This window comes from Bombus flavifrons, chromosome 9, assembly GCF_040668555.2.
Source record: "Bombus flavifrons isolate JBK064 chromosome 9, iyBomFlav1_principal, whole genome shotgun sequence".
Taxonomy (NCBI): domain Eukaryota; kingdom Metazoa; phylum Arthropoda; class Insecta; order Hymenoptera; family Apidae; genus Bombus; species Bombus flavifrons.
Window position 1 is genome coordinate 494,164 of NC_138450.1, and position 24,327 is coordinate 518,490.

At 36.4% G+C, this 24,327-nt stretch overlaps 1 protein-coding gene across 38 annotated transcripts in view; it reads left to right on the plus strand.

Moving 5' to 3' along the window:
* The first annotated feature begins 206 nt into the window (after nucleotides 1-206).
* Mhc (myosin heavy chain) overlaps nucleotides 207-24,327 on the plus strand; it is a 41,323-nt gene continuing 17,202 nt past the window's right edge. For 2 of the 38 annotated variants that reach the window (XM_069120102.1, XM_069120092.1), the window contains exons 1-14: nucleotides 207-280; nucleotides 3,037-3,459; nucleotides 5,234-5,377; nucleotides 6,600-6,756; nucleotides 6,876-7,102; nucleotides 7,341-7,404; nucleotides 7,805-7,903; nucleotides 11,501-11,604; nucleotides 13,348-13,485; nucleotides 13,836-14,105; nucleotides 18,542-18,712; nucleotides 21,468-21,647; nucleotides 21,893-22,311; nucleotides 22,782-22,899. In XM_069120102.1, coding sequence (XP_068976203.1) covers nucleotides 3,253-3,459; nucleotides 5,234-5,377; nucleotides 6,600-6,756; nucleotides 6,876-7,102; nucleotides 7,341-7,404; nucleotides 7,805-7,903; nucleotides 11,501-11,604; nucleotides 13,348-13,485; nucleotides 13,836-14,105; nucleotides 18,542-18,712; nucleotides 21,468-21,647; nucleotides 21,893-22,311; nucleotides 22,782-22,899 — 2,298 coding nt within the window. In that variant the 5' untranslated portion in view covers nucleotides 207-280; nucleotides 3,037-3,252. Of the gene's footprint in view, nucleotides 281-319; nucleotides 680-3,019; nucleotides 3,460-5,031; nucleotides 5,176-5,233; nucleotides 5,378-6,599; nucleotides 6,757-6,875; nucleotides 7,103-7,340; nucleotides 7,405-7,804; nucleotides 7,904-8,498; nucleotides 8,603-9,602; nucleotides 9,707-11,500; nucleotides 11,605-13,347; nucleotides 13,486-13,835; nucleotides 14,106-14,812; nucleotides 14,984-16,806; nucleotides 16,978-18,541; nucleotides 18,713-20,024; nucleotides 20,196-21,467; nucleotides 21,648-21,892; nucleotides 22,312-22,781; nucleotides 22,900-23,792; nucleotides 23,914-24,327 lie in introns of those variants that run through there. The other 36 variants (XM_069120094.1, XM_069120083.1, XM_069120079.1 and 33 more) reach the window with 32 other exon arrangements.

Genomic DNA, 24,327 nt, shown 5'->3' on the forward strand with positions numbered 1-24,327 from the left:
GCCAGAAAATCAGCCCGCTGAAGGTAATTCCCTGTCTCGTTTCGACATCTATTTTCATCTCACTCGGCCGATCGAGGCGGTTGTAGCTTTCCGTGGCCACCCCTTGTCACACTTTTGGTATCATCTCCGCCTAAAAAGGTAGATTGGCCCCGGAACTAACGCGGTTTCTTATTGGACAAGAAGACCGACCAATCGTCGAGCTCGTTATATTCTAGGATCACGTTGCACGCGCTTATATTGGGAGCCCCCGCTCGTTTCCCCGACAGAACGGCTCTCTAACGTAAGTGCAAAACGTCGGTGTTCGTCCGATTGTTAGATTTTTTTCTCTTTTTGATTACACGACACACAACATTAACGCTCGATACTTGGAACGGCAAATGGAAAAGAAAAGCGAAAAGGGAGACGTATAGAAATCGTAAAGACGAATAGAAGAGCTTTAAAGAAACGAGATCAATTCCGATCTGAAGAAAAAGAAAAGAAAAGAAAAGAAAAGAAAAGAAAAGGAAAGGGAAGGAAAGAAAAGAAGGAAACAAAAAGTATAACGAACTCGTGATTGTGAGAGAAGCCTAGGGGATTTCGCCAGGACTCGTTAATATGCAACCTAGTCTGACCCGCAGTGTCTAGTGATCTTATAGTCCACAGTCTTGCAAACCACCTTTTTTCACGAAGGATTTTTTAGGTAAAAAAGGAAAGTGTGATTCATCGTTTAGTAATTACTTTTTCTCTTAGTAGTGGAAAGGGGGAAATAACTGTGGATACAGTTTAGATCTCGCTAGTGATATTCGAGCTTAAGTCTCGAACGTGTGATCGACGTTAATCTTGAGGTGTAGTCCTTATTTTATTACCGAGGAACTGATATCGTTTCAAGAGAGGGACAATTTTGTGTGTGGTCCTTCTTTTGGTGACAAATGAAACATAAAAGGACAGTGATCTTTTTCCGTCTTCTTCAAATTTTTCGCTTTCTCTTCGCGATTTTTCCTCGTTTATAATATACGTATCCGTGAGCGCAAAACACAGTGGTACTTTTCGAGTTTCGCGAGTTTGAATGGTCATCGGTGACGTCATTGGTGATGAATATCCGGAGAACAGTGCGACATTACGGTGTATTCTAACGAAAGGATCCTGAAGGCAATTTTCTCATCCAGAGATACGTACCATCCCATACAGTACGAAGCGTTCTTTGATTTTCCTCTTCTTTCATCAGCCAGCGCGCCTTTTATAGGCTGAATAGTGCGACGCAATGTGTACAAATTTCAAGTTACAAGAAATTTCAAGGAATAAGTTTGCATCTCAAGACTTGGTTTTCCTTCTTCTTCCGTATTTTGAAAAATCTCTCATTCTCTATCTCTGATATCGCATTTTATGCGAGACACTTTCTTTACTGTACTTTAGGGTAAAATTCTTTTCTCACGATATTTAGTTTTTTGACGCAGTATCGAATCAGAGAGAAATCCATAGTTTTCGAACGTGCGTGAAATTGAAAACACATGATTCGTAACCGAGAACAAGATGTAGCGCGCCTGCCATCTTATTTCCGTTATGTAGCTCTAGAAGCATGTTACTTTTTTTGGACGGGTTCGAAACCCGGTGTCTTGTTTCAACGGCTCAACTGATTCTCAATTTTTAACCAACAACATTCTTTCATCCGTTTATTCGATTTCAATATTTTCTATATAATGCAAATTATGACTTTCTTAAAAGTTCTTTGATTTCGAAACTGGAAACAATTGTTTCCAACGGAATTTATTTCTAATTTTCTTCTTTCGCTCGAGTTATTTCCAATACCTAATGCATTTTGTTATGTAATTATTTCTCTTTTAATTTGATTTTCGTGATTCTGCCGTCCTTCTTTTCTACATGCGGATATATTTCGTAAGATCGGTCATATCCAAATTTCTGGGTTTTCTTCATCTACCTGTTTATTTCGCTTACCTACTTTTCAAGTAAAAACTTATGCAACAAGATGATTATGAAAAAGTGGAAAAGTGGAAAATTGAAATATATATGTGTATGTACAGGAGTCTCCCTTTTTCTTTCCTTTTAACGTTACGTTATTGCGTGACTTTCCTTCGACTACCGAAGAACAGTATCGTTACGCAACCCGCTTATAATTGCAACGTCTTTTAGCCGTTCAAAGTTTTTCATACGAATAATAATTAGCAATATTAATAAATAATAATGACAATAACAATAACAACAACAACAACGACAACAACAATAATAATAATACAATGATAGCACCTACTTTCGATTTAAACAAAACGTATATATATCTCAATTAATCTAATAATACTAATAATACTAATTGATCATATATAAGAGGGGAATGTGTGTATGTGTGTGGCCTCGAATATAATTCATACGAGCATCGATTAACCATATTGTCAAATGTTCTCTGTATCGAATTGCACGGGTTATTTATGTTAACTGGCAGTATCTTTACATTTCTTCGTTATTATATTATATTTCAATCTTACTGTAATAATTTCAAAAAAAGAAAGAACTTTCAGATCTGCAGATAATATTGTATAAAGTGTAAAGAGTCGATTTATCTATCATTCGAAAGAATAATACTAGCAAAATGAAATTTTCATATGACTGCCAGACGAGAAAAAATATTTACATATTTCGAAATTGTTATCTACATTCTGATAAATAAATCTTCTATATTTCTATATCTCTATATAAAAATTTTCGGAAAATTTCAACTTGGTAGTTTGTTTTTATTGCAAACATAATTTCGCGTGAAAAATCAAACTGAAAAGAATAGAAAACAGAGAGAATAAAGAATAAAAAGCTATTAGCATTTACTGTAATAGAGCAATTACTGATAATATCGATGTGTCGCGTATGATGTATGGTGTATCGTATATCGTATATCGTGTATTGTGTATTGTGTATTGTGTACTGTGTACCGTGTATCGTGTATCGTATATCATATTTTGCGTCTGTAGATAACAATTCATAAGAAAGACGAAGAAGTCCTCATGGAAGTAAATTAATAATAACTGACGGGACGGATTGTTTGTAAAATAGGGCCGCCCAGATCGTGCCGCCAGAAGTAGTCCGTCCGCCGCCGAATTCTCCGAGGATCGAGAATAAGAGCGAAGAAACGAAGTAACAAGGAAGTTTCTTCCCACCGTGTGATACGTGGGAAAACAACGACGTAAAAGGCACGTAGACCTTCCTGGGAGCGAGAGGAGGATAGAAGTAGAGAAGTAAATTATTCAAATAGAAAGGAAATAATCGAAGATGCCGAAGCCGAAGCCACAAGAAGGAGAGGATCCTGATCCAACCCCGTACCTCTTTGTCTCCCTCGAGCAGAAGAGAATCGACCAGACGAAACCATACGATGCGAAAAAGGCGTGCTGGGTGCCGGATGAGAAGGAAGGCTATGTTCTTGGTGAAATCAAAGCAACCAAGGGTGATATCGTTTCCGTCGCGTTACCTGGCGGCGAGGTAATTTACCTTTCACCTTTTAGTTTTACATCTCTCATATTTTTCACCTTTCCTCGCTTTAAATTGATCCAACAGAAAATATCCAATTCCTCTGCAAGTTCGATACAGTAGTCGATACATTTTTTATTACGAACTTGTTAAAACATTTTTAATTTTGTGAAACAACGATTCGCGAATTACCAAGTAGGAAAGGAAGAACAAAGTAAATATTTTCTTGTTTCGTGTCTTTCCCTCTATCGCCTAAATTGGATAGAATTGTAGTATGTATGGCAGGGTAGAAGCCAATGCTTCCTACGTGTAAAAAGAAACCAAAATAGTAGAGGTTCATCGTATCAGACTCCGTCGGAACGCTATTTTTGGCAGAGGTAAAAACTGCTCGGTAGCTGTTAAGCGTTTACTATCATTTAACGTTCCGACATCCAAATTTATTAAAATCAAAACCTTTATAAATCAAGGCAGACGTATCGGAAAACGTGTACATAGTACGTGTACGTGTAAAATTTTAACAATTTATCACGAATCGAGATTACTACCGGAAGTTTTCAAGCTCGATATAAATAGGGAGAAGTGTGCAATATTCATATCATGTATGTACCTATATATGTATATATATATATGGTTTCTCTCTCTCTCTCTCTCTCTCTTTCTCTCTCTCTTAGATTTTTTAGCTGTGTTCTCCGTGATTTCGGCGGTAGCGGTTATTTTTGTTCGGCTCGGGACACAGTGATGTACAAAATGCCTCGCTTCTACATGTTGGATTACATAATGGTTCAGCAAACCCTACCTTCTCTTCGTCAACCAATGCTGAAATGCTATTGTTAGCATCCTCGCTACCATTGGTAATAATAAATTGAAACGTCACTTCACGAAACGCGGGTCGACATATTTTTAGAGCATCGAAAACGAAAGAGAGAGAGAGAGAGAGAGAGAGAGAGAGAGAGGTATTAATATATTTATCGGAAGAGATAGAATCAGGGGATATATGAAACCTTTACTCAAATTGGATTCTCGATATATTAAAACAGTAACTAAAAATACATTTATATATCTTGAAACCGATGTGAAATATTTTAATCTAACGTTCGTTTAAAATGATTTATTCGATTAAACACGAGTTAATCCGAGAAAAATTTCATGGAAACTAATTACCAACTGTTTGCTTCTACAAAAGTATTCGGCATATCGATCATTAATGCGAGCAAATTACCAGTTATTTCATAATAATATTCTCTTAATTCTTAATAATAGTTATTCGTGATAAAAATACTGCTCTTCTTTCTCTTTTATTTTCTTGTAGAAAAGATACAAGGTACTAAAATTTAAAAACAATTTTATCGAAGATATATAGGTTTATCGTTTAATTACATAGTTATAATGATTCATTAGAATAGAGTTTCGTAATTAAAATAATGAAATGCCAAGCATTACCGTTTTGTGCGAATAATTAATTGAAACATTTTCCAAATAACGTGACGATATCGTCGAATATCCGTGATAAGTTTGAAACGGTCGAATCGTACGATAAAGCAGATTAGAATGAAATATTTACACAAAAAAGGAATGCCCGTACAGACGAAACAATTCCGCAAGGACCAATTGGCACAAGTGAATCCGCCGAAATACGAGAAATCCGAGGATATGGCTGATTTGACATTTCTGAACGAGGCGTCCGTGTTACACAATTTGAAACAACGTTACTACAGCAACTTAATTTACGTAAGTTCAATTTCTTCTACTTTCGCTAATCGAAATATCTTTTTTCTCATTAAATTAGAGCAAGGACTTCAAAAAGGACCAGCTGCAGCAAGTAAATCCACCGAAATATGAAAAAGCCGAGGATATGTCAAATTTAACTTACCTCAACGATGCTTCGGTCCTCCACAATTTGAAACAACGTTATTACGCCAAACTCATCTACGTAAGATTATTTCATCCTCGGAGAGATTCCCCTTTGCTGTTTTTCGTGGCATCGTATCTACATTTTCTTTTTTTTTTTTGGTTTCTTCATTTTTGCCTTCCTTCGCTTTCCGTAAATGGAAACATTTGTTGTTCGAACATCGAAAACGTTGGATAAAGCACCTGGACGTGCCACCACGTTTTTCCTCCGAGCTCTTCCCCTTCTTTATCTTCTTCTTAAAGAACTTTACCCCGAACTATAATTCGGATGAAACTGCATGTTAGAAGCTGAAGACATCGGTTACAGATGTTTCGACGGACTAAAACGTCACGCTAAAAACACATTGACGTTTTCCAATTCGTTTGGTTATCCATCATGCTGGCAATACGCACGAACCTTCGAATTTCCGAGTATTGTACTTTCTTCCAAATGCATGATCACCTTCGTCATACGCAGCATCGTTTGACAAACGTCGTCTGATAAAACACTTATACGTGTAGCGACGCATTGCTGCTTCCTTCTTTGTTTTAAAAAAAATTGCTAAAAAGTGGCCAATCGAATTTATCGAGTCTTCTTTATGATCGTTCTTTATGCAAATTGTTTCCTTCATATCCAGAGATAATAAAACAAACGTGTACCTATATATATATATATGCGACAAAGTTCTCGCACGAGTTACACGAACACGAAGTTACTTATAGATGGAATAAAAATCTCATTCGAATTTTTATTCTAAAACAAAACTCTTTTTTATTAACAATTATATCGATGATCGTGTTGTTAAAATCAGTGTTGTTAAATATTTTTTTAAATATATATATAAAGTTGTTCTGAATGTAGTTGTGAATTTTGAAACTAACAAAATTAAAGTATAAAATTGGTTAAAGCGCGATATTTATTAAAAAATATAGTATAGTTTTACTTGCATATACGAATACATATATCGATGGACGGATATGTGTATGTATGCGTAAAGAATCGAACACCGATTTCTAAATTATGTAAAATACGACTTTTGCTCGGTTTACGGTGCGAATAGACCGAGTTTATTCAACTTGAATGCTGTTTCTTACAAAGCCCTGTGTGATTTAAAATTGTGAAAGAAATTTTGACTAAAGGAAATGGTCGATAAACAGATTTTCTTTATTGTATTTTATTATACGAAAAACGTTGTTTTTTAACGATTTATCAAATTCGAACGGATGAAACCTATTTTCGTACAATGTTCGATTGTTATTTTCAGACGTACTCTGGCCTCTTCTGTGTAGCTATCAATCCCTACAAAAGATTTCCCGTATATACTCATAGATGCGCCAAACTTTATCGAGGCAAAAGACGTAACGAAGTGCCACCGCACATTTTTGCCATTTCTGATGGAGCATATGTCAACATGCTTACCAGTAAGTATTACTCAAACTGCTATCACTACTGGTAGGGTCTCAAAGTATGCCGAAATAAGCGCTAAAAAATGGTGTTAAAAAGTTTCATCCGTGTAACTGTAATTCGTTTCCTTTCACAGACAGTGAAAATCAATCCATGTTGATTACCGGCGAATCTGGTGCCGGAAAAACTGAGAACACGAAGAAAGTAATCGCGTATTTCGCCACTGTCGGTGCCTCGACTAAGAAAGCCGACGATACTTCCCAGAAGAAAGGTTCCCTGGAAGATCAGGTGGTGCAAACCAATCCTGTCTTGGAAGCGTTCGGTAATGCTAAAACCGTCCGTAATGACAACTCCTCGCGTTTCGTAAGTCTCTCTTTATTTTTCCTTTCAATATCAGACGCAACAATAATATTCAAATTATTAACAAATTATTAGAAGCGATATATAAATTTTCAATTTTTACATTTGCGTTTAATCGCAATTAATAGTATAAAGAAGAAATATAACGATGCATAATGCACGACTAATAAGTTGAATAACGTTATATCTATTATCTTCGATTAAAGACAAATTTAAAAAAGGCTTTCCTATTATCGAATAGGGTAAATTCATCCGTATTCACTTTGGCCCCACTGGAAAATTGGCTGGTGCTGATATCGAGACCTGTAAGTTTTTACTTGAAATTTTCCATATATGTACATACGTCAATTGGTATCGGGGTTCTTTGCACGATAAATAGGATAGAGAGTCCGATCGATCTTTTCTGTAATAAATCTATACATATAAGTATGTATAAATAGTTTAATTTCAATAGAAACGTAGTTGGCTTCGATCCATTATCGCTTTTTTTAAGTAATATAATCGTTGCACGTACGTTTGGTTTTATCTTATCGCAATTTGCATCATGCATACTATATAGAGACGATTGCACCACGAACGATATTTCCGAATGACAAACGCAATTACAAACGCAATTACAAACGCAATTATCAACGCGTTTAAATTTCCGTAAAAGCAATTCTTTATCTTCTATAATTACAAATAAATCTATTTTTCTGTGTACAGATCTATTGGAGAAAGCTCGTGTCATCTCTCAGCAGGCTCTTGAACGTTCTTATCACATCTTCTACCAAATGATGTCAGGCTCGGTCCCCGGTTTGAAGGGTAAGATTATTCAGTCCATAATTGAAAGATTATAAATATGCAGAAACATATTATTGTACGTTATTCTATTGATATATTTAGTAACAGATGAGACTTTTTAATACAGCGACTCACTTGGTGCATCGAAGATCGTTTTTAGGACGAAAGACGATCATCGTCGATCTTATTTCGAAAACTATTATTCAGATTATGTATTTTGTGCGTTTGCGCATATGCATATTAGGGTGATAGTCCGATAAATAAAATTGGACAAATACGAGATAGGAAAATTTGAAAACTTCCAACGAAGACCAAGCGAAACGATTTACGGAATTTTATATTAGCGATATATCTTTAATATCGTTCACAGATAAAAATCGTTTCAGAGACTGTCCTATTCTCTCCTGCCCTTATTTCCCAATAGAAAGAAAAACTCTAGTTTTTAAACTAGAAACTCGAAGCTAGAGAAAGCGTCAGGTTGTAGCAGAACTGTCTCGGAATCGAAATTGGAATATTTGATATATAGTCGGTTGAACCAACGGTATACCAACTATCCTGGATCTACTTTTTTCATTCTGCCAGATTTTCTTACTTCTTTGATCCTCGTTCTATATAGACATGTGCTGCCTCTCGAATGACATCCACGAGTACTACTTCGTCTCTCAAGGCAAGACTACGATTCCAAATGTCGACGACGGCGAGGAGTGTACTTTGACCGACGTAAGAACCTGACAATTACGCCAGGGCTATAGGCATCTTTCACTTTCTGTCTCCCTTGCTACCTTTTGTCCTACCTATTTGCTACACTAGATGCCAATATTCTTTAAGGCTTCTGTTGTTGTTATTTCTGTTTCGATTTTCTTTTCCCAAACAGCCCTTTCTCTTGAGTTTCTTTGACTGTTCGCTGTTTGTAGTACTAGGATGGATAATGCGACTTATTGTAACGTCTCCTATATATCTTCTGGAAAAGAGAAATACTAAGGTGGCGTATATCTCTCTTATTCGATCTGTACTTATTTCACTCCAATTTTTCAATTGTACTCATCCATTCGATCACGTATGAAATTATCGTTGATCGCAACCTTTGTATTTCTCTCAGTTAGTAATCCTTGAGTTATTTTCGATAACGTCCTTTTAAAGTACAGGACTCGCCGAAATCTGTAGTTGCAATGTCAACGGAGAAAAGTTGAAAAGGAGTCGTGCTAAACGAAAACATTATGCGGTATTTCAAAGAAATATGCCGCACGCTACTCTTACTCTTGTGATTACTTATTAATGAAAATTAATATTAGAATCGAGATCTCCTAAATTGTCTTAATTGACCGTAAAAACGGAAATAGAACGAAAGCTATGTATCATTGAAAATCGTTCCGTTTTAGTAGATTTCTCCTCATAAGTACTTGTTACGCGTAAAATATACTGTACATGTATGTATATAAATAACATATACGTACTACGTGAACGTCTGTATATACGGAGAGACAATTTAGGAAATAAGCTCCCTGAAACAACTGCTATAGGGCAAGTTGTTCGAGTTAACAATTCCAGACGACTTACTGGGCGATTATTTTTTTGACAAAATCGTTCTCTTTCGATACAAGTTTATGTATAAACCAGCCCTTGTAGATGCATTTCGAAGGAAAGCCACCAGGAAACATGGCACCCTCACTTGTAGTTAATACCTGCATGTTTGTTTCTGTTCTTTTTTGGTCACCTATAGAAATGTTGCTGCTGTCCAACAACATCCATGACTACTACTTTGTCTCACAAGGGAAGACGACTATTCCTGGCCTCGATGATGGCGAGGAACTATTAATCACCGATGTAAGTGCTTCCCTTTGACCGGTCAAGCACTCTTCTCCGCGATGTTCGAGATCGAAAAGTTCACGTTACATAAAGCTATGAAACAGACATACACATCGGACATTTGCAACTATCGATTGATCTTAAAATTAACTTTTAATTTTTTTAAAGGACAAAATAGGTTTTTGCTTTGACAATTATCCAAAGCATACAGGTACAGGTTTTATGATATTTTGTGTCCTTCTTTTTTTTTCTCTTTTTCTAAATTCAAAGAATAATCTAAAGAAGAGAACTAATGCTTAAAAAATTTCATTAGTAGGTATTATATAGCTAAAACGTGAATAGTTTCATCTTGAAAATTGCCACTAAATTCCTCCCTATATGTACTACTTTATATACTACCTTACTAGCAATCTATTTTTTCTACAGAAGCGAAACAACTCATCAAGCTTCGTGTTATCGTCTTTGGTTTCCGTAATAATTTAGTATATGTGATGAGATTTATCACTGTTTGTCGTATATTCTTCCTCTCTTTCTGTCTCTATCTCTTTCTCTGTCTGTTTCTTTCAGCTCATCATTTCTTATTAAAATGTAACTAATTCATATTCTTTTTAACAGCACACATAATAATATTACCGGCAAGAACGGCAACAACAGAAGAATATTGTTTTTGCTTTTAATTCTCTTATTTCTATGTTCTGTTCTGTCTTTCTCTTTCTCTCTTTCTCTTTCTCTCTCTTTCTCTCTCTTTATCGTAGTTCCTATATTTTTGTTTCTTCTTTCTTCTCTCTATTGCTCTTCTTCTTTCAGCCTATTGCAAATCATTTGGCACATGTTTTCATTCATTTTCTATCCTCTCTCTCTCTCTCTCTTTCTCTCTCTCTCATGCGCATCTTGCAATTGCTCATGATATTTTGTTAGTCAAATCGTACAGTAACAATTAAAAGGTAGAAAAAAATGTGTAGATTGAAAGATTTGAAAGATTAAAAAGAGAAATTGCACAATCGAGAGCGATTGCAAGCAGTAGTATCAACGATACAACGCTCGTAAAGCAGGCAGCTTGAAAATTGTACAAAATAATGCAGAATTAACCCTGCTGAGCAACCGGATCGGGGACTATTGGTACATTAGCCAGGGTAAGACGAGAATTCCGGGAGTCAACGACGCCGCGGACATGGAAGAAACGGACGTAAGTCCAACCCCACGGTGTCTAAAAGATCTTGGCGAACTTTTCGAATCGCTTTGCCAAAATGTTATTGTTTGAACTTTTCGAATCGCGAAAGAGGAATGCTTTTTTCGAATTGAAAGTCGTAGTAATAAACGAGGCAAGGTGATGGAAAAGTTGGGCCGAGGTTTTTATCACCCCCTCGCGCCCCGCCTGCGAAAGCTTCCTGCCGCCGCAATCGGGGTGCGGGGAGATTGGGGGAGGAATACTTTCATTCGAAACATTTCCACTCGAGGTAAAGCGAAAACCAGCCCCCAGGGTCCACCCGCTCCCCGATCAGCATCTTTCTTTCTTATTGCGCCAACATATTTTTCGCACATCCGCAACAAAACCCGAAACAACTACCAGAGATAGCAACCGTGGTCTTCGTTGATCAACCAATTCTTCCTTAATCTATCAAGAAGATTATCTAAGAAATTATTCAATCATCGATCGAGAATAGCGCCCAATGCAAAACTCTAACCTTTCTAATCGTTAAAAGAGATCAAATTGAAAGATTTTTCGAATCATTTAGGATTTACGAACGTCGAATAATTTCAAACCAAAGACCAATTATATCATGATTTATTTGTTTTCAAACTGCTTCGCAGACATGTGTCTTTTATCCGACAACATATACGACTATGTCAACGTGTCTCAAGGAAAAATCACAATCCCCAACGTCGACGACGGTGAAGAATGTACTTTGACGGACGTAAGTCCCGGAGAAATGGATTCGTGAATCCATACTTTTCTCTACCTTTTCTCTGTGTACTTCCGTGTACAGTCTTTTACATTTCCATGTGTAGTATATACCTTCTTTTTAAATCTTTCTCTTTGTCATATCTATAAAATGGATAAATAGTAACGAATAAATGATTCATTTGATTCGAACGAAATCTACGAAATTTCAGAAAATTATCGCAATTTTGCAGATTCCACGCCTTGTCAAACATAATATTCGCGTTAATGCGCTTTTTATCTTTTCATAGATGTTTCATAGATGTTCAACATTTCGATATTTCGAGAGAAAAATCGGCAAAATTTCAATTTTTAAGTTATAATCTTAAAACATGGAGAAAAAAGGAAAAATAAGCTAGAACTTTTCGTTACTATTCGCAATTGAGATTCCATGTATATAAGAATTGATCCCGGACTATCTAATTGCCTTCTACCTATTCTCTAAGAGTTTACGAATCTAATTTTGAACCCGGACGTACGTACGTATGTATGTATATTGTACATACGTGCGAAATGTTACTATCGAAATCTATCGTCTACCCCCCCCCCTTAACCCTTTCGAGACGATATTTTAAACTATTTCGACAAAATATCGTCTAGGTTTTGCGGAAACGCGAATACCTACTGCGTATCAGTTGTATTTAAACTGTTCTTCCAAATATCGTTACGTCGATAAAAGAGAATTTCTTTAGTAGTTTATTCGGTTGCAACCCTGATAGATTTAACAAATCCACCATTTGCCTTGTTCTTGGTTTTTCCTAACAACTGAGACGGCCTCGAGATGGAAATTCTCGACGGTTGGAGAAATGTCGGTGACACGGAGTGCCTCAGAGCAGCGTTCGTTTGCAGTTTCAGTCACGGAATAAACCCGAAGTCGGAATGGGTAACGAATATAGCAAATCCGAATGAATCGAATCTCTTCAGAAATTTTCTCCAAAAAATGTTTACCAGAAAATCGAGCGTCGATCCATCCTTTTTCTTTCGACGAGAGAGTCGATTCGCGACTTTGTAAACTAAGCGATGGAAACTGAAAGGAATACGCATCGATTTTCCTTCGCCAATTTCTTTCATCGTTTTCTTTCTCGCCTGTCATTTAGATTTTCTCTTTTTACATCGATTTTCTCGAATTTTTATTCGATATGATTTTTCTTCAATATATATATATATTTTTTTTATTCGGGCTTTTTTAACGAAAGAGCAAGCTTCGATAAAAAAAATTACTATATAATACAAGCTCTGCTTTCGCTTTTTCATTTTTTCGACGTAAATCAGCTTAGTTTTTATGGCTAAATTTTCATCGGCTTTGCAACAAAAATCTGGCTTACGGCACGAAAATATTATTGTACTAAGGGACTATCGAAGGATTTTTCAAGAATTTCTGTTACGGAATTTGATTTCGGTAGTCTCTTTGAAAGAAATATCTGCTATTATATCTGCCATTATCCTTGTGTGGTCCCATTAACGATAACCTTGTATTTTTTCCAATGTGATTATTTTGTCATCGTATCAGAAGTATCTTGTTAGATATATTTGTTACCCGTAAAGAGCTTTTATTAATTATTAGCTTTATTAATTATACATGTACTATCTTTGCGGGAAATTTGCATATACAAAACACATGCATAATGAAAAGTATCATAAAAGCTTCTGTCGTATTTTGTAACTTCTGGTACGACATTGTGTGCGATGGTATTTAATTATTATTTTCCAATAATAGCAAGCTTTCGATGTATTGGGCTTCACTCAAGAAGAAAAGAACGACATTTACAAGATCACCGCTGCTGTCATGCACATGGGTGGTATGAAGTTTAAGCAAAGAGGTCGCGAAGAACAAGCCGAAGCCGACGGAACCGAGGTATTTATCATTCTTAATATCCTAATTAATTTATCCTACTACCAATTTCGACACAAAAGTGCATCAGCTACTTATTAATGTCTAGATAATTATCTCTTTGATGTAGTACCACCTCCTCACCGAGGTTTCGCCTATGGCATTTTTCGTCGATCTTTCCATTTTTAGGATTAGAAACGAAAACATCGAACTTTGCATCAATTTCATTTACATTTATAGGATTAGAAATAGAAATAGAAATAGAAATATCAAAGTTCGCCGTAAAGAAAAACGTTAATCACGAATTTTATTATTGTATTCTGTACTGTTTTTTTTACTCGTAATCACAAACTAAATGTTGTTTCATCCGACAGGAAGGTGAACGTGTCGCCAAACTGCTTGGCTGCGACTGTGCCGATCTTTACAAGAACTTGTTGAAACCAAGGATCAAGGTCGGTAACGAGTTCGTAACACAAGGTCGTAACAAGGATCAAGTAGCATATTCGGTGGGTGCCATGTCGAAGGCCATGTTCGACAGGCTGTTTAAGTGGTTGGTCAAAAAATGTAACGAAACCCTGGACACGCAACAGAAGAGGCAACATTTCATCGGTGTACTGGATATCGCCGGTTTTGAAATCTTCGACGTAAGTTTTCTTAAATACCACACGCATAATACATGTATACACTATCGAGAACAAATATTTCACGTTGGCGATTTTTTATCAAACAAGATCATTCCATGGTTACTAGACCTTGTTTCTCAGCTACGATATTCCATTTATTATAAGATGGTTGAGGAACTCCAAATTGAAATAGAAATACATGTACGTACGTATACGTATGTATAATAATACACTTATGTATAGACATATACTCGTACCAAAAATATCGAAAAGCCGTTCATACCTATAGATACTATATCGTATCGTAGAGAAAGGCAATTTTCTACTTACATTTAAAAATCGCCAATGTAACTTACAAATAATACTAGAAGCAAGAAACATAAACAGATTATTTCTATATATTATATTTTTAGCAACGTATCGTGAATACACGTTGACAACGAGTAACTTAGAAATTTAATCGGTCAGGTTACCCGTTGTACAACGTGCTAGAAAAACACGATTATTATTTGAAAAATCAGAGTTACGATAGATAGTATAACTACAAATATTTAACGATAAAGTATCGTACTACACGAATTTGTACACACTTACCAAACAAAAGATATTACTTTTTAAAGGGAAGGCGAACTCAAGATGCTTTTTCAGGATCATTCGAATATTAGTTTGCGTTAGCTTTCAAGTCTCTGTTGATTCCCAAAAATCGTACGTTTGATTTCATTTCTTAGTATAATGGTTTCGAGCAACTGTGTATCAACTTCACCAATGAGAAACTGCAACAATTCTTCAATCATCACATGTTTGTCCTTGAGCAAGAGGAGTATAAGAAAGAGGGTATCGTCTGGCAATTCATTGACTTCGGAATGGACTTGGCTGCCTGTATCGAGCTGATCGAGAAGGTAGCCTCCGAGCGTGAAACTCATAAATTTCCATTTTTGTTACGACGTCTTTTGTAGATTGTTTCCTTTGTGTTATGTCGTTCCACCTGATTTAGTTTAGACAAAATATTCCACTATGCGGTAGTTTGTCTCATTAGGAGATTTGCCCTTCACCTTAGTTAGAGATTCCTAACTCGGACTTGTCATCCAGTTTACGAATATTATATCCTCGATTGGAGTTTGCATCGAGTATGCATATTTTTGTCTAGATGAATCGTTGAATGTTTGCAAAAATATTTTGTTTATGATCGTATTTCAATAGTTGTTTCCTCCAACTTATTTTTTGATAGCCCTTGACATGGAACCTGTTTTATACCTGTGAGATATTTGATAATGTTCCCTCGAATGAATTTGTGAATTTATACCCGATCCCTTTTGTCTTTCTTACTTTGAGTAGACCTTATTTTCGTATATGTATTCCCATTCTTCTATATGTATGGCATCTTGAAAAGACGGTTTTCTGGTATTGCATTGAAATCTCTTCTTCTATTACGTTTGTCGAATAATTGAAATCTTTACTTTTATCTCCTCTTATCGTTTTTCAAAAAAGCGCACGTTCAAAGAAAGTTTCTAAACTTTTCGTTGAAACGAGTGTTTATGCATAGAACGTGGTTGTCCCTTTGGTTCCTATTTACTTATATACATACGTACTACATCATCGTCGATACATGGGTCATCTTATAATTGGCATCATTTTCTTTTCTTCTGAAACGGTAAAAACAGTGGACTTCACAACAGTGGACTACGTAGAATGTAATTGACGATTAACGTTAACGTTACTGTAGTTAGTATTAACCTTATTATTGAAAATACATACGATACGTGTTCAACTGTCCATCGAGGAACAGGACGGTGCATTCGTCTGAAAAAAGCGACTGAAAGTGGTGGTTTGTTGTCAATTGTTGCATAGGAAGTAGACTAATATGTTGGACGATTAGTTCGGTGAAAGTGTAAAAGTAGATGGAGATGTTTACAAAGAATGTGTATTGAAACACATATCTACGTACCAGACGATAGTACAACAAGTATTACGCTTTTCTCTAATATACATGTATAGTAGTGTTTTACAATGCCTCTCTGTATAAATTCAAATATTTGCAAAATAACAAATTCCACGAAACGTGACCAAGTTTCTTTTGTCGAATCTATTTCATCGTCTAAGCGAATTGGTTTTCTATCGTTAAAGCTATTAGATTTAACGAGTTTTTTATTTAATCATGGATTGAACAACGAGTACTTTCGAATACAGATACACATATTTGAATTTATCAGACAAACTTCTATCTTTCCTGTAAATAACAACATTCACGATTTGTGAATAATTTTCTATAAACTGGAGAATTCATCCTTCAGAGAAAGTGTTTACGATACCTGTTATATCGATATACGATAATAGGTCGCATATGAGACAATCGACAATTAACGTTTTTCACGGTATATTGCGACAAGTATCTTGTCGATTATCGGGGAGAATTTCACGGAATAAACTATGATATTTAATGCATATGTAACAACACGAAAAGACAATGGTCAAGATTAAAAGTATAACGATATCGGAAATTTTTGCAAGCAACGTTGAAAAATTTGTCGATTGACTTATAAAAACGTTGATTGATAACCGGTCCTCGTGTCATTGACAAGATTTACCAAAAATGAGGATAAAGTATGTACGTGTATGTCCTCTAGTGTATGAAATATACTCGAAAAGAAAGAAAAACAAAGAAAAAGTGATACAGGTGTAGTACATATTGACGAAAAAGCATGCCTGATTGTTGCTCGAACAGTTCAACAGCTTCGAGCAGCTCTGCATCAACTTCACCAATGAGAAGCTTCAACAGTTCTTCAATCACCACATGTTCGTCCTCGAACAAGAAGAATATACGAAGGAGGGCATTCAGTGGGAATTCATAGACTTTGGCATGGATCTCCTCGCGTGTATTGAATTGATCGAGAAGGTACAAAAAGACAAATGAATCGATCGAATGGCAACGGACCAAACGACGGATCCAGCCATAGAGAACAATAAAATATAAACAGAAAAAAAGAATGCAGCCTAAGGATCCACACATAAAGACCAGTTGGATCTTTAATAAACGCACAACTTAACGCTTATTACCGGCAAACTGCAATAGTGATCGTCCACTGTTTTCATGAGTTGATCGCAAATGTTATTTATGATCTTTTTTCCATTTTGTATTGTCCTTTTTTGAATCGTGTGGTTTCGCGTTCCAGTGAAATGCAAGCAATTTTTCGTCTCGCTTAGGCATCTTATACCACTGTTTATTATCATTTACCCGACTCCTATAACTTTGTCACGAATCATTAATCAAATTTGTCCTCTTTTTAAGCTAGAATAGTGTCCATCGTATACTTTTATTACACTATATATTATACGTATATTTACAAGGCATCGAAGAATAATTATTACTACGATCGTTTCATTTCATTTTTATATCCGTTTCGAAATTTCTCAACAGTTTCTTTTGAAATCTATGTTCGAGCCTATTGCATATGACATTTAGATCATTTTCATTATCATACATGGATTTACAAGATTTCATATTTTCCATTTCTATAGGATATTACAATTATTTCCGACACATTGTGATACAGCTTTATATATTTTATAATATATATATTATACACATTTCACATGGTTCCCAGATGTCTTAGTTGCTCACATTTTCATTACCCTCTACTTATTGTCAGTTCAGATATTCTCCCAAGCACTTTACTTCGATATTTCATTACTTCATATCTTTATTCTATACATTTTTATACTTTCACATAAACGCAGTAAAGCAATCGTGTAATTAAGCACACACGTCTTAGTACGGATAAGGATACTCTTTTCATGCAAGGAGTTTAAAATTTGTCTATTTATTTGTGTGAACACCACAGTTTAGAACTTTAGAACATGTATAATTTTAGCAATGGTTTTCTAAAATATCAAGCAAATTGATTTCTTACTTTTTATTGTAGCTCCTGCTTGAAATACGCGTATGCTAAATATACGTCGACAAATACATTATTGTCGGTCTTTGCAGCTTCTTGATTTAATATTAATCCAATAATACATAGGAATACGAATAAGAGGAAATTCATCGAAGATTCAAAAGACTGATTATTTGGTTTGCAACTATTTTACGATACTTACTTCCTCTTGATTACCGCGACCTTTTCGTAATTTCAATGGTCGAAAGCGTAATTTTCGAATCATCATCTTTCTTTATTGTACATTCATAAAACATAGAAGAATTTTTACAGTATGGAAATAACCAGAAGCTGCAAAGATCAAAAATAAATCACCCAAAATTAATCGTAAACGATTGGTCTTACTCTACTGATTGTGTTCTTTTGTTCCTCTTTGTTTTCTGCTCTCTCTCTCTCTCTCTCTCTCACTTTCTCGGTCTCTTTCTGTCTCTTTCTCTCCCCTTCCTTATATCACCTTTGATCCTTCCTGATTCGCCACGCTGTGTCACGCACTACGCTCGTTGCGTTATAACAACGACACGACAGTTCAACGGCTTTGAGCAGCTCTGCATCAACTTCACCAACGAGAAACTGCAACAATTCTTCAATCATCATATGTTCGTACTTGAACAAGAGGAGTACAAGAAAGAAGGCATCGAATGGGTGTTTATTGACTTCGGCATGGATTTGGCCGCTTGTATCGAACTGATAGAGAAGGTATTCCCGCACTTTTCTCAGAAAGATAAAAGTAAAACAGCAAAGCAAAGCAAAACAAACTGACAAACAGACGGAGAAAACGAGAAATTGAAGAAACGGCCAACGGCCTGATCGACAGAAACGATCGTCGATGTTTGTGGAGAGCTTTTGACCAAAAATATGATTAGAACCTGTTTGATTGGTCGTCGATATTCTGATGGTAGATCAGCTCGCATTTTGTTCACGCTTATCTATTCTTATCACAGTATTGGGTATTTCTTTTGTTGCCATTTTTTTTTCGCTGACACCGAAAACAAAGGTATTCGATACATCTACCTTGTTCTTCTTCGTTTCTCTATACCTTGCTTTCCCTTATCTCTTTTATCTGTGTTTGTTCATCCCTGCAATGGCAACGGCAGTTGCAACACTGTCCGTTTTCAATTCGTTCCTCTCGATACTCATTAAAATCATCTGCTGTGAACAACAAAATTAACAGAGTACGGTTCATGATCGTTATTTTTCCAAATTAAAGTGCATATACAGTTTCGGCAAATGCAATTTGCGAAATAAGTTTGATATAGATGCCAATGAGAAAATAAAGAAAAGGAAAGAAGAAATAGAAAATACTTAAAAAAATGTAGACAATCTTTGTTTATTGGCGAAGAATCTCGTACATGGTATATTTATTATTTAAAAAGTGAAATTCGAACCGGGCTCCGATGTACGTAATTACAATAATACGTCATACGCCTCTCTCGAATGAAAACCTTGTCATCGACCGTTATAATTATCGCGTTCGATGTTTTATCATACTTTAATGGATCGATTTAAACATAACCTTTAACCTTTAGATCTACGGTTTATCGATATACGATTGATAAACTTTTATGTCCTTGTGTCATTCATATACGTGAATTAATGTTACGTCATATTTTCGAACATTTAGCCCCTTCCTGACTCTTCGTAGGTCTGCTTCGAATCTAACGACTCGTTTGATCCATCCGATTAAAAGAGCGAAGAACAAGCAATAACGGATAAAATCAAGATAAGACCAAAGTTGATGAAAGTGAAAATATTAATTGTTTCGAAGTAGACCAACGGGGAACGGGAGAATTTTTTCCTTATGAAAAAACATAACGTGTAACTTATGTCGTGCTTAAGCGATATCCCCGTTATGCGTCCTGTTCCTATAAAAAGACAAAGAAAGATTCGATAAGGAATCTCTCTCCATTGACAAGTCGCAAAGTATTTATTGCGTAAGCAGCATTAATGACAGCTGTCTTTTACCTCTGTTTTCTGTTCCGTTGCTTTTCCCCTCCTTGGTCTCGAGCAGTACAACAGCTTTGAGCAACTCTGTATCAACTTCACCAACGAAAAGCTTCAACAATTCTTCAATCACCATATGTTCATTCTGGAACAAGAAGAATACAAACGCGAAGGAATTGAGTGGACTTTCATTGACTTTGGCATGGATCTACAACAAACGATCGATCTGATCGAGAAGGTATTGTTGCATCGTCGCATGGAACGGGCGGGAACGAGAGGCGACAGCTTCAAACATTCGATAGCGAGTCGCTGCAAAAGAAAAGATAATTGCGAAGAGAATAGCTTACAACAAAACAGAAATATCATCAGCATGCGAGTGCGATCATACGCTGTTATATTCTGCATTTTCCCATTACACTAACTTTTTTCATAGATTCGTGATGTCGCATATCTTTTGCATACATGTGCGTCAGGTGTTGATAGTCAAGCTGCTCGGATTCACGACGACAACGAAATCAAGCCAAATTCATTTCGGTTTGAAAATTTCTCCTAGTTTCCTCGTTTCATCGTGTCGTTTGCATGCTTATCGTAAAATTATCGCGAAGGACATACAAAATATCAAATTCTTTTTATAAAGATTCCGTAGAATACTTTAATAGCTATTATACGCTGTCTCTTGTATAAGAACAACTTAAGAAATTCGAATGAAATTTTATTTTGAATTTAGTACGGTCTTGCGAGAATCAACCGAATATAAAGGTAGGAGAACTAGGACAAACAGCCAAACGATAACCGTCTTGTTTGATGCTTCTACGCTTTCCTTGTTTCTTGTTTTTTTGTGGTACCAGCATGTGCATGCGTTTATTTGCGTTTGTATACTTTTATCGATGAGTAAAAAGAAGGTTGTGCAGCAACGATGTGAAATCAACTCATCGACGACGAATGATTCGATGGGAAAATTCCTGCATGTCCGTCAATTTCCATCGTATTATTCTATTCGAACTTTAATCTACGTTACTCGTTACAGAAACTTGTTTGCCAAGTATCTGTAAGGGCGATTTTAGATTCAAAGAGGAAAGAAAAACGATGTACTTGCGAACATCGCCCACTATCGAATAATTTTATTACTGAAATAATAATCGGGAGTAACGTTTACTTATCGCTAAATAAAGCAATTGATTAGTTTGTAGTGCAACTATAGTTTTTACAACGGAACAAAGTTAATTTTTAATTATCGTCAAAAATATCAGATTGGAAGTTTCTACGTGTACCTGTGCGTAGTAAAGTTAAGGATTAAAGTAATAGAATTAAAAATACGTAGCTATATGAAATATTACTGTTAATTGTCATTTGTAATTTGTTAATTGTCTCATGGACGAGAGCAACTTTAAAGTTTCTGATCGATTCTACGAATCGTTTCGGCTCGTTTGAATGAAGAAGAAAGCGTTACTCTCGAAAATTCTCGTGAGATAGTGTACAAGCTAACTCGAATGATCGCATTTGAATATAGCCTATGGGTATCCTCTCCATTCTTGAAGAAGAATCTATGTTCCCGAAAGCCACTGACAAGACCTTCGAGGAGAAATTGAACAACAATCACCTTGGCAAGAGTCCTAACTTCTTGAAGCCTAAACCGCCGAAACCAGGCCAGCAAGCAGCTCACTTTGCTATCGGCCATTATGCCGGAAATGTACGTTACTTCTCCATTTGTATCGAAAAGCTTTATTTATTTTTCTTTTCTTTTCAAACTAATGCACATTGAAAATCTCTCTATTCTTCTCTCTCTTTCTCCCTCTCCCTTTTCCTTTCATTCTTTCTCCCTTTCTCATCTAGAAAATTGTTGCTAAAGCGTTTTACGACTAAACTACCAGAGAGGAATATGTATTTAATTATCAAGTAATAGGATCGAACGCTATAGAAGCATTTGAACAACAGGTACCATACAACATCACGGGTTGGCTGGAAAAGAACAAGGACCCGTTGAACGACACTGTTGTGGATCAGTTCAAGAAATCCAGTAATAAACTGCTGATCGAGATCTTCGCTGACCATCCTGGACAGTCTGGTGATGCCGGTGGCGGCGGCGGTGCGAAAGGTGGACGTGGTAAGAAGGGCGGTGGTTTCTCAACGGTATCATCGTCCTATAGGGAACAATTGAACAACCTGATGACTACTCTGAGAGCTACCCAACCACACTTCGTCCGTTGTATCATCCCCAACGAAATGAAGCAGCCGGGTGTCATAGATTCTCATCTTGTCATGCATCAGTTGACTTGTAACGGTGTACTTGAAGGCATCCGTATTTGTCGTAAAGGATTCCCCAACAGAATGGTCTATCCTGACTTCAAGCTACGGTAAGAATGTACATTCTTTTATTACACACGAACAATTTTTTCTCTTAATATTCTCTCACTTCAAGATCGACGATAGTCATAAAAATTTCACTCTTTTTATTACATACGGGATAACAAATACGTCGAAACATCTCGAATCGGAAGGAGGAAATATATCTTTTTACAAAAGAGTGTTCATACTTTCGAAATATGTAAATGCAATCAGGTAGAAATAGTAACGCGAGTTGTACCAATGCGTAAAAGCATCGGTCGTGATAACGTCGCTAAACATTGATTACACCTTGAAGCTTTTGTTTTATATTACGTATTTTGAGTAAGAGCTGGAATTTATTATGTATTTTATCGAGTAATCTTTTTTACAAAGATAAGACGAATGACATTGACCGAAACCAAAGTAGATCGAGAATTAGAAACGTTCGAATATGAATGATATCATTATAAAATGATTCTTTTATGTTGTGATCGTACAGTTACATGATCTTAGCGCCGGCCGCGATGGCCTCTGAGTCGGATCCAAAGAAAGCCGCTCAGAAATGTTTCGATGAAATTGGCCTTGATCCGGAAAACTACAGGATTGGTCATACTAAGGCTAGTTGCAAATCCCCGAATAAATTGATCTTTTTCTTGGGTTTGATTCCCTTTTGTTATCCATCGTAGAATATCGTCGTATTGTCCGAACAAAATTTTAAACTTTTAAAACTTGTCCTCGTAGTGAGAGAAGGATACTGTCTTGAAACCTCTCGGATTTTTCTCCATAACGACAATATTTAACATTTTCGATTGAATTGCTCGATGCGACAAACGTCAAGTTATACGTATATCGTAGCATTTCAGGATTCTTCGCGTTTCTTTGTGTAATTTTACCGTAGCTGTGTACGTTATTATTTCCCATCGGTTCACTTTAATTCGAACTTAATTTTATTTTTATTTGGGATTAGATGGTTGGTTAATTGGTTGGCATTTATTCTTTTTATTCGTTCAACTTTTATTTACGTTTCTATGGATAATCGAAGTTGACCGAGTGTTTTCAGGAGTATCCGACTCTTCGTTGAATGAACCCTGGTGTCGTGGTAAAAATGCGTGGTCCGTATTAAACACGTATATCTTAGAGAGCCCCGTCCCCTTGGTATTGAATCTCTGCACGAACCACATATAGTTGAAGATACCCTATACGTCTATTAGCGACCATGCCCATTATGTAAACTGCCCTACCCCCTAAGTAGTTAAAAACTTAAATATCATTGGCTGGTTACAAATACGGTCTTACCCTTAGTAGGTCTTACGTGACCCCTAGAAAATGTAAAAGGTGGAAAGAAGTGGAACAAACGCGGAGCAAATCTCCGTTACGTTTACCGATTCGAATATGATCCGACGCAATACGTACGGACACAGATCGTTTAATCGTAAACGTTCTAGAGATCCTGTATACTAATAACGACCCATCCCTTTTTTTTCTTGGCTTGCGACCCCATTACCATTAGGTACAAGATTCTGGCACCACAAGCAGTCACGAAGTTGGGTTCTGACCCGAAGAAGGCTGCAGAGGCGATTTTGGAGGCATCCGGCCTCGACCCCGATCAATATCGTCTTGGACACACCAAGGCATGTTTCCTTTCGCGGTCACGGTCCGCTCGTTAAGCACGCTAATGTCAATTATATTTATTACGCATAACGAGCTTTCTTGTCTTCTTCCTCTTCTTCTTTTTAACGTGTAATTCCTCGAACTCGACCGGGTCTTTTTCATCGTTGAAAAAATCAACGCAGAAATTCAAATTTTTGAAATTTGTAGAATTATTCTGTGTACGTATGTAGAGAACGGTGAAGCGATACTTTTCAACTTAACGCTTCACCGCGCTATCTGTATCAATCGATCGAACGAAAGAATTATTTCGCAGGAATTACAGCTCTAGCATTAATAATAATCGATGCTGCCTAGCGTAAACGCAAGTGCAAACGTGTTTAACCGAAGAGGACTTTACAATATATGCGAAGGTTGCCTAAAAAATCGTAATTCCC